This window comes from Castanea sativa, chromosome 1, assembly GCF_040712315.1.
Source record: "Castanea sativa cultivar Marrone di Chiusa Pesio chromosome 1, ASM4071231v1".
NCBI lineage: Eukaryota > Viridiplantae > Streptophyta > Magnoliopsida > Fagales > Fagaceae > Castanea > Castanea sativa.
Window position 1 is genome coordinate 35,053,406 of NC_134013.1, and position 14,871 is coordinate 35,068,276.

General features: G+C 39.8%; 1 protein-coding gene across 1 annotated transcript; it reads left to right on the forward strand.

Annotated features, from left to right (window-relative positions):
- The first annotated feature begins 11,442 nt into the window (after positions 1-11,442).
- On the forward strand, positions 11,443-13,173 carry LOC142625816 (uncharacterized). Its single transcript, XM_075799542.1, has 2 exons — positions 11,443-12,218; positions 12,414-13,173. The coding sequence occupies exons 1-2, from the start codon at positions 11,443-11,445 to the stop codon at positions 13,171-13,173; spliced, it is 1,536 nt and encodes a 511-aa protein (XP_075655657.1).
- Positions 13,174-14,871: the final 1,698 nt, after the last annotated feature.

Below are 14,871 nucleotides of genomic sequence, written 5' to 3' on the forward strand. Positions count from 1 at the left end.
TAGTAGTGAATTCGCCCACTTTGTGGACTTAGTAATAGACTCATCCACTTTGTGGACTTAACTATGGATCCGTCCACTTGTGGATAGGAGTATTAACTTACCCTCGTGGGATGAACTCATCCATTTATGGACATAATCATGAGTCCGTCCATCTGTGGACTTAATAGCGAATTCATCCACTTTGTGGACTTTATGTTAACTCATCCCCACATGATAAGGATGTCCATTTCTGGACGTAATTACAAATCCGTCCACTCATGGACTAACTAATTCTGTCCATTCGTGGACTTGGTAGGCATGTAGAATAAACATGTAGAAACAAGATAAATACGCCAATTATTTTTGAATAAACTCATCTTATTATGACAAATGCATATAGAAAAATTGTTCTTTAAAGAAAAAGACCAGTCCTATGAGCTTAAAAGTACTGTAGCAAAAATTAACTAGAATAAACTGGAGGATGAGGAGTGTCACTTTTCATGTTATTATGTCTACTGGTAGTATTTTCGGAGATGCTCGGTGTTCCACGGGTGGTGCAACTTCTATCCGTCTAGTGTTTCTAAGTGATAGGTGTCTTTTCTCAGCCATGACGTGATTCTGTAGGGCCCTTCCCAGTTTGGGCTGAGCTTTCCTTGTAAGGGGCCTCTGGTGGCACCCATTACTTTCCTCAAAACGAGGTCTCCAACTTTAAAGTCTCGGCGTTTAACTCAGGAGTTGTAGTACTTGGTCATGAGGTCCTAGTATCGTGCAAGTTTCTGTTCAGCTGTCGCCCTGACTTCGTCAACTAGGTCGAGCTGTAGACGCATGGCCTCATCGTTCCTCCCCTTATCGTGATTGTCCACCCTGTAGCTCGTGAGCCCGACCTCAGCTGGGATGACTTCCTCACTTCCGTATGCTAGTTGAAACGGCGTTTCTCCTATGGGGGTTCTAGCTGTCATCCTATACGCCCATAGTACACTGGGCACACTACTTGGCCATACACCTTTTGCCCCTAGAGCCGAGTCTTGATGATTCGAAGCAAGGATCGATTCGTGACCTCAACTTGTCCGTTGGCTTGAGGGTGGGTAAGGGAGGAGTGGTGGTTTTTAATCCCTAACTGTGAACAAAAGCCCCTGAAGAAGTCATTGTCGAACTGGTTCCCGTTGTCTGAGACCAAGACCTTAGGGATCCCGTACCTGCAGATGATGTTCTTCCAAACGAAGCTTCGTACGTTCTTCTCTATGATGGTGGCTAGGGCTTCAGCTTCTACCCATTTGGTGAAGTAGTTTATGCCGACTGTTAGGAACTCCAACTGTCTCACTGCTATTGGGAATGGGCCTATGATATCCAGTCCCCATTGGACAAATGGCCATGGAGATGTTATTAGGGTCAGTTTTTCCGTCGACTATTTGATGATGTTGCTAAAATTTTGACATTTGTCGCAGGCTTTGACATAAATCTGGGCGTCCTTCTGCATAGTGGGCCAATAATATCCAGCTCAGATCAATTTATGCACCAATGACCACGACCCTGAGTGGTTGTCATAGATCCATTCGTGTACTTCTCTCATGACATAATCCGCCTCTCTGGGGCTTAGACATCTTAGGTACGGTCGGGAGAAACCCCTCATATAGAGGACGTCATTTATCAAGATGAAATGCGTTGCCTGAACCTTCAGCTTTCTAGTGACTTCCTTACCGTCAGGTAGTGTGTCGTCTTTTAGGTAGAAGGCTAAAGGGGTGGTCCAATTGCTTTCGGAACTCATTTCCTACACATAGACGACATCTATCAATGGTGAAAGCTAAATGAAGGAAAGTACCTTGTTGGGGATGACCATGTGTTCTGCTGATGTGGCCTTGGCAAGACGGTCGGCTTGCTCGTTTTCTCCCCTGGGGATTTGAACAACCTTGGCCTGTAGGTCGTCCACCCTTCTCTTTGCTTGCTCCAGGTACTTCTTCATCCTCTCGCCCTTACATTCATAATCACCGTTTACTTGGTTTGTGACGACCTAGGAGTCACAATGGATAATCATACTTGCAGCTCCTACTGCTTTGGTGAGATCTAGTCCCGCTATTAGAGCTTCATACTTCGCTTCATTGTTGGTTATAGGGAAGTTGAGATGTACCATGCATTCGATTTCGTCCCCTTCTGGAGAATGAAGTACAATGCCTACTCCACCAGCCTGTCTGTTGGACAACCCGTCAGTGTGTATACTCCATTGTGGATATTGTCCTGCCCCCTGGCTTTTTGCGTTGGTGAACTCTGCAATGAAGTCAGTGACCACCTGCCCCTTAATGGCAGTACACGAGCAGTATTGTATATCGAATTCATTTAACTCTATTACCCATAACGTCATCCGTTCGGTAGCATCAGGATTGCTCATTGCTCGTCGTAAGGGTTTGTCTATCAAGAAAACCACCGTGTGAGCTTAGAAGTATGGCTTGAGCTTACGGCTGCTGTAACTAAAGCGAAGGCGAGCTTCTCCATTGGTGGGTATCTTTCCTCTACACCTCTGAGTGCCCGACTTGTGCAATACACGGGTCTCTGCACCCTGCCTTCTTCCCTGACCAAGGCCGCACTGACGGTAGCTGGAGATACCGCTAAGTAAAGGAACAGTTCTTCCCCAAGCTGAGAAGGACTCAACAATGGAGGGGACGAGAGGTAGGCCTTCAAGTCTTCAATTGCCTGCTGACACTTTGTTGTCCATTTAAAAGATATCTTCAGCGTGCGAAAGAAAGGTAGACGCTTATCCATCGTTCTTGACATGAACCTATTCATCGCGGCTACTTTGCCATTGAGGCTTTATACTTCTTTCACGTTCTTCAAGGGTGCCACCTCTATTATGGCCCAGATCTTGTCTAGGCTGGCCTTGATACCCCTTTAGGACACCATGAATCCTAGGAACTTTCCTCCCGTCACCCCAAATGCACACTTGTTTAGGTTGAGCTTCATGTTGTAAAAGCGAAGGGTGTCAAAGGTTTCCCTAAGATCTTCCAAGTGATCATCCTCCCTTCGGCTTTTTACCAGCATGTCGTCGACGTAGACTTGAACATTTCTCCTAATCTGCTATGCGAACATCTTGTTCATAAGCCTCTGATATGTTGCACTCACATTTTTTAGGCCGAATGGCATGACTTTGTAACAAAAAAGGCCCTGGCTAGTTATGAATGAAGTCTTCTCCTGATCTGCTTCGTCTATTTGGATTTGGTTATATCTTGAAAACGCGTCCATGAAGCTTAGCAGCTGGTGTTGAGCAGTAGAGTCCACCAGGAGGTCGACCCACGGGAGGGGGCAGCTTTCTTTGGGGCATGCTTTATTCAGGTCCGTGAAGTCCACGCACATCCTCCATTTTCTGTTGCTTTTCTTGACCATCACGACGTTCGCTAACCGGTCGAGTTAGTAAACTTCCCTAATGAAACCTGCCTCTTGTAACTTGCGGACTTCTTCCGCTACAGCCCGGTCTCTCTCTTGGGCAAACACCCGTTTCTTCTAACGGATGGGTGGAAAGGAAGGCGACATATTCAACCTATGCACCATGATCGACGGGTTAATTCCTAGCATGTCTTCGTGGCTTTAGGAAAACACGTCCCGGTTCTCTTTGAGGAAAGTTGTGAGTGCTTGACGGACCATCAGGCTAGTGAGGGTGTTGATCCTGGTTGTTCGTTCTAGTCGGGAATCGTCAAGAAGTATCTCTTGAAGTCTTTCAACAGGCTCTACCACTGTTTGATGTTCTTCTATGTTCATGGCCTAGAGATGGTCATCCATTTCAATCATAGCTATATAGCACTCGCATGCAGCCACCTGATCTCCTCGCAGTTCTCCTACTCCATAGTCAGTAGGAAATTTGATCATAAAATGGTAGGTAGAGGTTACAGCCTTCCACGAATTGAGGGTAGGCCATCCTATGATAGCGTTGTAAGTGGACGAGCAATCGACCACAAGGAACGTTACATTCTTAGTGATTTGCTGGGGGTAGTCACCTATCGTTATGGTTAAAGTGACGACGCCAAGGGAGAATACCCTTGTTCCTCCAAAACCAATGAGTGAAACGTTTGTCGAAACTAGTCACTCTCTGTCAACTCTCATTTGCTGGACTGTCGGGTAGTAGAGGATGTCGGCTGAGCTACCATTGTCAATCAAGACTCGATGTGTGTTGTAGTCCCCTACCCGGATGTTAACGACGAGTGCATCCTCATGCGGAAGGTGGAGACATCATGCAACTTCTTCTGAGAACTCGATGATGGGATTGTCAATCTGTGCCATCTTGGGTACGAGGCCTGTTAGCTGGACGTTTTGAACCATTCTGTGGTAAGTCTTACGGACCTTTTTGGATGAACCAGAGGTCGCAACGCCCCCTACGATCATTCTTATATTTCATATGGGCTGCTTAGGACGTTCATTCTCTCGCCGGGGGATCTGCTCTTGTGGTGGATCCGTTCATTTTTTGCTAACGAACTTCTGCAACTTTCCTTGTCTTATGAGTGCTTCTATTTGTTGCTTCAAATCGTAGCATTCGACCATGTCGTGACCGTGGTCACGGTGGAAGCGGCAGGACTTGTCCCTAGACCTCTTATTAGGATCTCTCTTTAGCTTGCCAGGAAATGTCAGAGCTCCTTCATCTTTGATCTGCATCAAGACTTGGTCAATTGGGGCAGTCAGCGGGGTAAAACTTGTGAACTTTCCTGCGGGGAGCTTGGAACGCCTGTCCTCTCGTCACTCTCCAGTCCTGGCTATCTTCCGCTCCCTATCCTACCGTACGTCTTCCTGTCTCTCCTTCTTCTCAGGCCTCTCTTCTCAACATGTCTTCCGCGTTTAGGTACTAAATTGCCATGTACAACACATCTGACATGGTTTTTGGGTCGTTTTTGTATAGGGAGAACAAAAACTTACCCTTTCGTAGCCCATTTGTGAAAGCGGCCATAAGTATCTTGTCGTCGACTTCATCGATCGAGAGGGCCTCTTTGTTGAAACGAGCTATGTAAGACCTCAGCATCTCGTCCTCCCATTGCTTAATGTTCATCAGCCATGCAGTGGACTTCTTATACCTGTGCCCCCCGATAAAGTGAGAGGTGAACTGGGCGCTTAACTCCTTGAAGGTACTAATAGAATTGGGTGTTAACTTGCTGAACCAAATTCTTGCGAGTCCCTTCAGCGTGGTGGGGAACACTCTACACATGATCTCGTCTAGCACACTTTAAAGGTGCATTAGGGTCTTGAAAGAATCCAAGTGATTTAAGAGGTCCTTGGATCCGTCGTAATTTTCCACCTGCGGCATACGAAACTTCGGTGGAAGGGGGAATGAAGTGGTGGACACTGTGAATGGCGAATCAATTTGATGGACCAAATCATCGAGGTCACTAGACACCCGTCCTCTAAGGGCATTCATCATAAGGTCCATCCGTTCCTTCATCATCTGCATCTCGATGACTATGTGAGATGGAATTGTATTGGTGACGGATGGCCGGCTCGTGTCACATCGTTCCGATCTACTTGGGGCATTGCTACCCTCCGACCCTTCTTGGTTCCTTCTCTCAGCGCTAGTGCTTTCTTGGTCTTCCTCGTGAGTGTTAGCGCCCCCATTCTTTTGGCGCAGCTACTCTTCCAAATCTTGGTTCTGTTTGGTGAGGCGTTCCACGGTAGTGGCTAGAGTTTGGACCTGTCTCTTGAGCACAGTCGTGCGTGGTTTGTCTCCTTAAGCGTTGTTGGTGGTCATCATTGAGCGAGTAAGTACCATGCAACTCTTTGTCCGGGAAGCGATAGTGTGGCTTTACAAGTCGCTAAATTTCTCACAGACGACGCCAACTGATGATGTCGAAAATTGCCAGTGAACCACACGGTCCTTATGTGCTCCAAGTAGGACTTGCACAACACAAAGGAAAGAAGAAGAACCTACAAAAAGTACGGGTGTGGTATCAGCCAAAAACCCTCTAACGATCAAGTTAGAGAAATCTCTTTTTTTACAACTCTAGAGTGCTAGAGCTAGGGTAAATTATACGTACCTTGGTTCGTGAGGGTTCTGGGGTTTTTATAGTAGTGTATGGCTGACCTCCGCATCTTGGTTAAGAAGTTCTTTCCTTGTAAGAGAAAACCTCATTAATTCGCGTATCTCTCAGAATCCTTTCCTATAGGAGTCTTCTTGATTAGGGGTAAGCATGGAGCATAAGATGTTTCCTTATACACGCATGCGTGGAGACCAAGTAAGGCCATGTCAGATTCATCAAAGGTTTATGTGTCCCCTTTAGCTTATCCTTGTTAGCTTCCTGTGCCTAGGATGCAGTCGTCAGCTTCCTGTTTCGTCGTCCAAGATGTAGTCGTCAGCTTCGGGGTGGAGCCGTAGACTTCACACCAATATCATCTCTCATGAGTGAAGCTGACGGCTTTTTTATGACCGTCACCTTGTCACGGATGAGCATCAGTACTATAGAATTATCCTCATTAGCTACGACGCATTATGTGTAAGCATAATGCTTGCTAATAATATTGTAACATATGTTAGTTCTCTATTACCAGATTAGGTTGTGTTTTCAACCTCCTATCTGACATCCAGCCTAAATATCATGAAGCTGATATGGAAAATGTTAGAACTACGGTCAATTTTAGTATAAAAATTTTAGGTTCCTAAAACTCTAATAAGGAACTATGACATGGATTATAATAAAAAAAATTAATTAAAAAAAAACTATGACATGCATTGTATTGTCTACAATTTTCTTTCTTATTGGTCACATCCAGCTTGTATATAGAAAAAGGAAAACTTAGACAACTTTAATTTTAAGAAAGGCATTTATGTAATTTTGGAAATTTTTGGATAAGAAAACATGTTCTCTTATTTCAAGAGTGTTTGTTAGTCTTACAAACATTTATGAGAATTAGTAGGAGTTCATGGGTAATTTTATTAAAAAGCATGAAACACGCCTCACTTAATTACTTAGGCATGAAGCATGAGTCACCTACTTCATAACATGAATTGCCATCTTTTCTTGTTGTTTGACTTTACCCTCACACACTAGTGTGAGGTGGTGGCCGCAAAATTTTTTTAAGATAGTTGTTAAAAAATTTAAATTATAGAAAATCTTATAAAAAGAGAACTTGAATAAAAGATTTGAAATTTAATCCTTGCCTATATCAAAAACTGATTGGTGTCTTGGTCTGATAATAAAAAATTGTCATTAGAAGTGGACGTCATAGATTGAAACTCTCTAAAAAAATTGAATAGATCACCATCACAAAAATAAGCGAATATATGAAGTTTTATAATTTACTTTTACTAATAGAATACAAAGGCAAAAATAAATTTATAAGAAATAAAGTGAAAACTGAAAATGCTCAAATGAGAGTCTTAAATAGTACAAAATCTAATAAAAAGGGAACTTGAATAGATCAACATCTGAAAAAAAAAAAAAGTATATATGAAGCTTTATAATTTACTTTTACTAATTAACAAAATGAAAAGGCAAAAAGGGGATGATGAGAGATAAAGTAAAAAATTGGGAATGCTAAGATGAGAGTAATAAAGTGAGAGAGACTGAAAATGATGATAGAGAAGAAAAATATAGATTTTTTTTTTTTGATAAAGAAGACATTCGTTTTATTGAAATTGAATAGCCATATCGGCTTAAAGTACTGAAAAAATAGGTGGTGGAACATCTTCCATCCACATAACATAGCCTGAAAATTGGAAGCTATTTTAGCCAAACTATGCGCAACTTTGTTGCCATCTCTCTTTGTATGAGAGTATAGCAATTTAGAGTAAAAACCAGTAAAAAGATAAGCATCCTTTAGTAGCATCTCATGCGAAGCCAAACCTGGATTATCATGTTGCAGTGCCTTCACCACTACCTCAGAATCACCCTCCACAATAACACTGCCAACACCCACTTTTGTCCCAAACTCAAGAGCTCGTATTGCTGCCATTGCTTCAACTTCTTCCGCCTGGTAAGCTTGTGGTAGTTGTTGGGCAAGCTCAATAATTACCATCCCACGATTATCACGGATGATAACTCTAATCCCAGATTTACTATCCTCGGCAAAAATGGCTCCATCATAATTTATTTTGAAAGAATCCAATGGAGGTGGTTTCTAGGTGACTTGGGTCTGCCGTGTAGGAGGTATACATGCTGGGAAATATGCGTGCAGAGTACGATGCTCCTGTTGGGAAGAATGCGTGCAAGCTTGTCAATCAAATTGGCGTACAAGTGCGAAGTAATTTGTCTAATTATAATGTGAAAAATTGGAAAAGTGTTGATGTTGCTACTAGAGATGTGGTGCTTCAAAATATAGCGGTAAATTTACATTAATAACGTCTAACTTGTCTTTGTTTTCATTAAGCATATTAAATTTATATAATAATATTTTTATAATACATATACACTTCATTTTACAGGATCAGTTTGAGCTACACGGAGATTCCAACTTGGTAACAAAAGCATTAAATACAAAATGTGGAAGATTATTGAGTTGCAACTCCAACAAGTTGCATCAAACTTATAAAAAGCTTGTAGAATCTCATGGTGCTGACTATGCAAGAAGCCACCCGCCAAAAAATGCCACACTTGAGCAATGGACTGGACTCATTAATGGGAAATGGACTAATAAGGATTGGCTGGAAAATTATTTATGCGTATATTTTTATTATCCAATGTTTACTATATTATGTTGTCAAATGATTAACTTAATACTTAGATGAAGTAAATGTATATTGTTTTATTCATGATTTAATAAGTATCTTGAATGTTTTGTATTAGGAAAAATCAAGAAAGAACTCTAAAAATAGGAAGAAAACTTCAGGCAAACATAGATGCGGGACAAAGGCACTTGCTGTTAGGGTTGATGAGGAGGTGAATGTTTTTTTGATTTCCTTAAACCTCAATATATTACATGTTGTGATTAATTAACTATATCTATCTAACCCTCGAATGTTAATTAATCAAATAAATAATAATGGCGGTCAAGTTCCTGAATTGGCAAAAATCTTCAAAGATGTTCATTTCAATCCAAATACGAATATATGGATACACCATGAGGATGAAGTGACATATGTATGTGTAGCATTCCATCCCTATCATTTCATTTCTATCATGTTTGTAAAGCTATAACATATGTAGTATTAATGTTGTGATTGTCTGTTTCTTTCTCTCTTTTAAATGATAGGAAACTATTCTCAAAGTGCAAGAGGATCATTGTCAAGATCCTAATGCAATTCCCCTTACACAAGAGGAGATTTCAAACTTGGTTTTTAAGAAGAAGTCCGGTATTGTAAAAGGACTTGGCATGAGACCTTCTTCTTCTCTAGTAACCACCGCTTCATCTAATTCCTCGGTGGAGTATATCCAACGGCTAGAAAATGAGATAATTGAGCTCAAAGAGGCAAGAGTTAGGGACCAAGAGGAGCGAGTTAGGGAGCGAGTTAGGGAGCAAGAGGCACGAGCTAGGGAGCAAGAGGCACGAGCTAAGTAAGAAGAGGTCCAACAAAATATTCTTAACTTTTTGAGGAGCAAGGGTTATGATGATGCTCTTACCTATGGGGGTGGTTCATCTTCAAGTTAAAACACTTATTGGTTAGTACTTTATATTACATTTGAAAATCTATATTTGCTTTCTACAACTTATAAATTAGGAGTTGTGATTTTAATTCATTGGTGTGGCTACTCTTAATGCATTGTTAGAAATGTTTCTTATAACATAGTTAATGTTTTTACTTTAAGATTTTAATGTAGTATTATTTTTATATTTGTGCAGATTTCTTATTGGTGGCTTTTAGGAGATTTACTTTTGGCATTACTTGAAGACATATGAGGACATCTTTCATTAGTTCAAACACATAATTATGCTACACTTTTGTATTGTTATAAAACATCTTGAGTTATTGTATGTATTGCAAACTTTTATTGTATGGAAGTTGTTTGAATTGGATGCTTCTTTTATTTTTTACTTGTGGAATGTATAGATCTTTTTTTTTTTATAAATGTGTTGTTCAAATTTGAGGTTTTAATAATGTAATGACGGGTTACAGGTTAATATCAAAGCTATGAAAAAAATAAAAACAGGAAATAAGTTTTAGCGACGAATTTTTTCGTCACAAATATTGCAACAAAAAATTGTTTTAGTGACGAAATATTTCGTCACTAAATGTAGCAAAATTTTGTAAGAAATGGTTTTAGTGACGAAAATTTTCGTCACTATATGTGCCTGGATTTTCTTAAAAATAGTTTTAGTGACGAATTTTTTCGTCGCTATATGTACCCGAAAATAGTTTTAGTGACAAAATTATTCGTCACTAAATATCAATTTAATAAACTGAAGTGTTTTTAGTGACGAAATATTTTCGTCACTGAATAGTGTTTTTAGCGAGGAAAACATTTAGCGACGAAATATTTTCATCGCTAAAAGTTTTTTCTTTTTAAAACAAATCAGACTTTTAGTGACGAAAATTTTCGTCGCTAGGACTTTTAGCGACGGGGTTTTAGCGACAAAATGAGTTTCGTCACTAAAAGTCCGATTTCGTCGCTAAAGGTTCTTAGTGACGAAAAACTAGACTTTTAGTGACGAATTTTTTCCTCACTAAAAATACATTTTGTTGTAGTGAATGGCTAGAAATTCCTCAACGTGATCCTCGGAAACTTGTGAAATCTGGTCCATGGTGATGAATTTTTGGTGAAGACAAATCTGGTTTCGTTGATTCCAGACGGTCCAAGCAGTTGTGGTGAACAGTTTTGGATTCCTATCATGCATCAGCACCCAAGTCGTGAGTTGCTTGAAATTAAGGAATTGGGTTATGCTCCTAAAATCCTAAAGCTCATCATCAGCCCAGACAGTAACCAACTCGATGCAAATCCATAATGCATGCAGGGGATCCTCCAAAGCCAAGGAGCAGCAATCACATATGGGGTCTGTGATGATGGTACGTCAAACTAGATTTTTCTTTGAAGCTAACGTGTTTTTGTAAGCTCTCCAAATGAAATTTCTATCTTTTTTGGAGTCCGCAAAGCCCAAACCCCTTTCCACAAGATTGTCTTGGTTACTGTTGAAAGCAATAAGAAGTGTACTCGGGTTCAAACTAAGTATGCCTACAAAGTTGAAGGGGCGACCACTGATCAAGTCAATCAAATAGATAGCAGATAGGGTAACTGGGCTAGTGCAAACTTACTTGAAATGATTGAAGTTGTCGCTTACCATGAGTATTTCATCCATGCCACTGATGAAGCTATGCCACGTGGCTAGAAGCAGTTACCAAACTTGTATCAATGTACATGTGGACAAGAAGTCAGAACTGATGTAACTATTTTTCCTTTATTTTCGGTGTTAGTTACTTCCTTTAATTGAACAGAGTGTATATATAGGTATAGTTATGTATTGTCATTTCATTCTTGCAATTCTTTCTCCGCAATCAATAAGATCAGAGGTTCTATTTAGAGAGAGGGTTCTAGAATTTTATATGGTTTTAGAGCTCAAAGAAGCACAACAATGGCGTCCACTAAGTCAAATGATCCATCTGATCCAGTTCACGCTCAAGCTTCACACTCTGTTTTGAATTCCAGCAATGATACAACTATTCCTATTCCTCCCAATCCTTATTTTCTTAGTTCAAGTGAAAATCCAAGGAACATATTGGTTACACAACCACTCCTTGGGATGAAGAACTATCAGTCATGGTCCAGAGCAATGATTCTTGCTCTCACTGCGAAGAAGAAGATTGGTTTTGTTAATGGCAAAATCACAAAACCAAATTTGGATTCGCCTTTATATGAAGATTGGGAGAGCTGTAATACCATGGTTCTTTCTTGGGTGATCAAATCCATGCATGTGAATGTGTTCAATAGCATCATGTATTGTGAAACAGCTAAGGAGATGTGGATCAAATTGCAGAATGTCTTTGCACAAGGCAATGGTCCCAAAATTTACAACATGCAGAGAGAGATTTCTCATATCACTCAAAATCAGATGACAGTGACAAAGTACTACACCAAATTCAAGAGGTTATGGGATCAATTACTCAACTATGAACCACTTCCACAATGTTCTTGTGGTGCTATGAAGTTGTTGAATGCTTCACACAACAAGGCCTATGACATGAGGTTTCTAATGGGACTTGAGAATTTTAAGACTCTACGTAGTCAAATTCTCACATATGATCATTTTCCTTCAATGAGTAAAGTGTATGCTCTAGTTCTTCAAGAAGAATCGCACAAAACCATTGGTCATGGAGGTTCCAGTGCAAGTCAGAATGATGTAGTAGCAATGTATGCCAATTCAAAGAGAAATTCTGGAAACACTACTTGGAATAAAGGGAATGGAAAGAAGGCCCTTTTGCACACACTGCAACATCCCTAGACATACAATTGAGAAATGTTATAAGCTGCATGGTTATCCATCAGGATACAAGCCTAAAGGAAAAAGGAATGCTATTGCAAATAAGGTTCTTCTAATCTGAGCAGTGGAGCAGACAATTCCTCATCTAGAAGCAATTTGTGCCCTATATCCAAGGCACAATGTGAGCAGCTATTGGCATACCTTACTACAGGTCCTGGAGTTGGAGATGCACATCATGCAGCTATTGTGAGGGCTTCTAGTGTGGCTAGTGTGGATTGCAATCCTAGTGGTGCTCTTGAAGTGAATATCTCACGGCCACAAAACAATCTTGCCTCTTGTTCCAATGTCATGTCAAGTATTACTTCTCACATACCTTACACTCCAAACTTATCACATTCTATATTCTCTGCCAAAATTGTCAATAAGAATGTGTTAAGTAAATCATATTGGGTCATTGATACAGGAGCTACAAACCATATGGTATATTCTATTTCCTGTTTCTTTTCAATTACTGCCACTCTCAATACACATATTAATCTACCTAATGGTGAAGTCGCTCTTGTCACACACATATCCACTGTTAGGATTTCAAATACTCTTTTGCTTCAAAATGTTCTATGCGTGCCTTCATTCATTTTCAACCTTATTTCTGTCAGTCAATTGGCAAAGTCCATCCTTTGTTGTCTCATATACTTTGGCAATTTATGCTTTATCCAAGACCTTGCTCATTGGAGCACGATTGGTTTGGGTAAGGAGATCAATGGTCTTTACTTGCTGCAAAAGGGAGAATCAACTTCAACCTCAAATTGTTTGTCTGCTTCTATTTTAGATTATGCTAATAAGATTGTTTCAGCTTTTGTTAATAAGATGCAGCCTTACATTTGACATGCTAGGTTAAGGCATTTGTCTGATGCAAAATTAGCTTTGCTGAATAAGAACAATGTATCTTTTGTCAATTCTAATGAAACATTTCATTGTGATATTTGTCCTCTTGCAAAACAGAAAAGATTTCCTTTTAATCCTAGTTCCCATATCTCCAATGAATGTTTTGATTTGATTCATTGTGACTTGTGGGGACCCTTTTCTGTTTCTACCATTGATGGATGCAAGTTTTTCTTAACTATTGTAGATGATTGTTCAAAATGTACCTGGGTATATTTGTTAAAGCATAAGTCCCAGACACAATTCTACTTAGAACAGTTTTGTACAATGGTTGAAACTCAATTTGCAAGGAAAGTTAAATGAATTAGGATAGATAATAGTACTGAGTTTATAATGAAAGGTTTCTTTGAACAAAAGGGCATTTTACATCAATTAAGTTGTGTTGAAACTCCACAACAAAATGCTGTTGTGGAAAGAAAATACCAACACATCCTAAATGTTGCAAGGGCACTTAAGTTTCAATCCAATTTACCCTTGCATCTTTGGGGTCATTGTGTCCTTACTACTGTTTACTTGATAAACAAAATTCCTAGTTCAGTTTTGACACACTCCATCATTAGATTAAAATATCTCATGCAAAAACTCATTTTTCTCATCAAGTTCTCCAAGAAGTCCCACTCCACACGATCATAAGTCATGCTCATGTCTAGCTTGATTGCCATAAAACCATTGGTACCTACCTTGTGATTTTTCATACAATGAAGAGTTTCAAAAGCAATCATAATGTTATTAGTAACGAGTCAGTCTTTTGCAAAAGCTGATTGGTGTTCAAAGATGAGAGATGGCAAAAATTTCTTTAATCTGTTTGCTAAGACTTTAGAGAAAACCTTGTATAGAATGTTGCACAAACTAATGGGGCGAAATTGATGAACATATTCAAGGCTTTTAGGGATAAGGGTTATAAAGTTCTGATTCACAGGGTATAGTAATCTACCTGAATTAAGCGAAGATAGGATTGAAAGAATTACATCCTAGTCCACCACTTTCCAAAAGTATTGGTAACGAATGATACTTGTGGCGACTGCGAGACAATTTATAGAGAAGAGAAGAGGTGTTAGAGTTGGTTTCTATTGCCTCTTCTCAAGCACTACAAATTCACTGATCTTGACAACACTCCACCACATCTTATCATATGGAAGGAGAAGTGTTAAAGTGAAGGCATCTAGACCATGCACAAATTGGGTGGATTTCATATGTAGCCTACAAGATTGATTTCGAACACCAACCCTTGATGCATGAATGGATATGGTTGTTCATTGGTAAAACTAGAGTGATTTGTGGGCAATTTTATCCCCAAGCTGTTGGAGTATGTTTCCCATTGACTGGCACCAATCAAGACCACCTAAGGTTGATTTTTTGACCTATGGCGAAGTAGATTTTTGGCGATGATTCGAGGTGGTTCATCGGAGAGAAAGAAAATCATATTTGCAGATTTGAAATATCAGATCATATCCCAAATCGATCTCAAATCAAATTTGAATCATAACCTAAATTATCAACACATCTTCGAAGTCTAAAAAATTTAAGCGAATTTATTTGAAAGTTTATAAAAAATAACCTTCATGTATATAGGTTTATTTGTCAATGAGAAGTGCATGAATATAGAGATCAAGAGGCCACTAAGGTACTAATCCATTAAAA

Bases quoted from the DNA above. Each gene is read 5' to 3' on its own strand.
- LOC142625816 (XM_075799542.1), top strand. From the start codon at position 11,443: ATGGCGTCCACTAAGTCAAATGATCCATCTGATCCAGTTCACGCTCAA. The intron at 12,219-12,413 runs GTATGCCAATTC...TAATCTGAGCAG, and splicing joins CAGAATGATGTAGTAGCAAT to TGGAGCAGACAATTCCTCAT.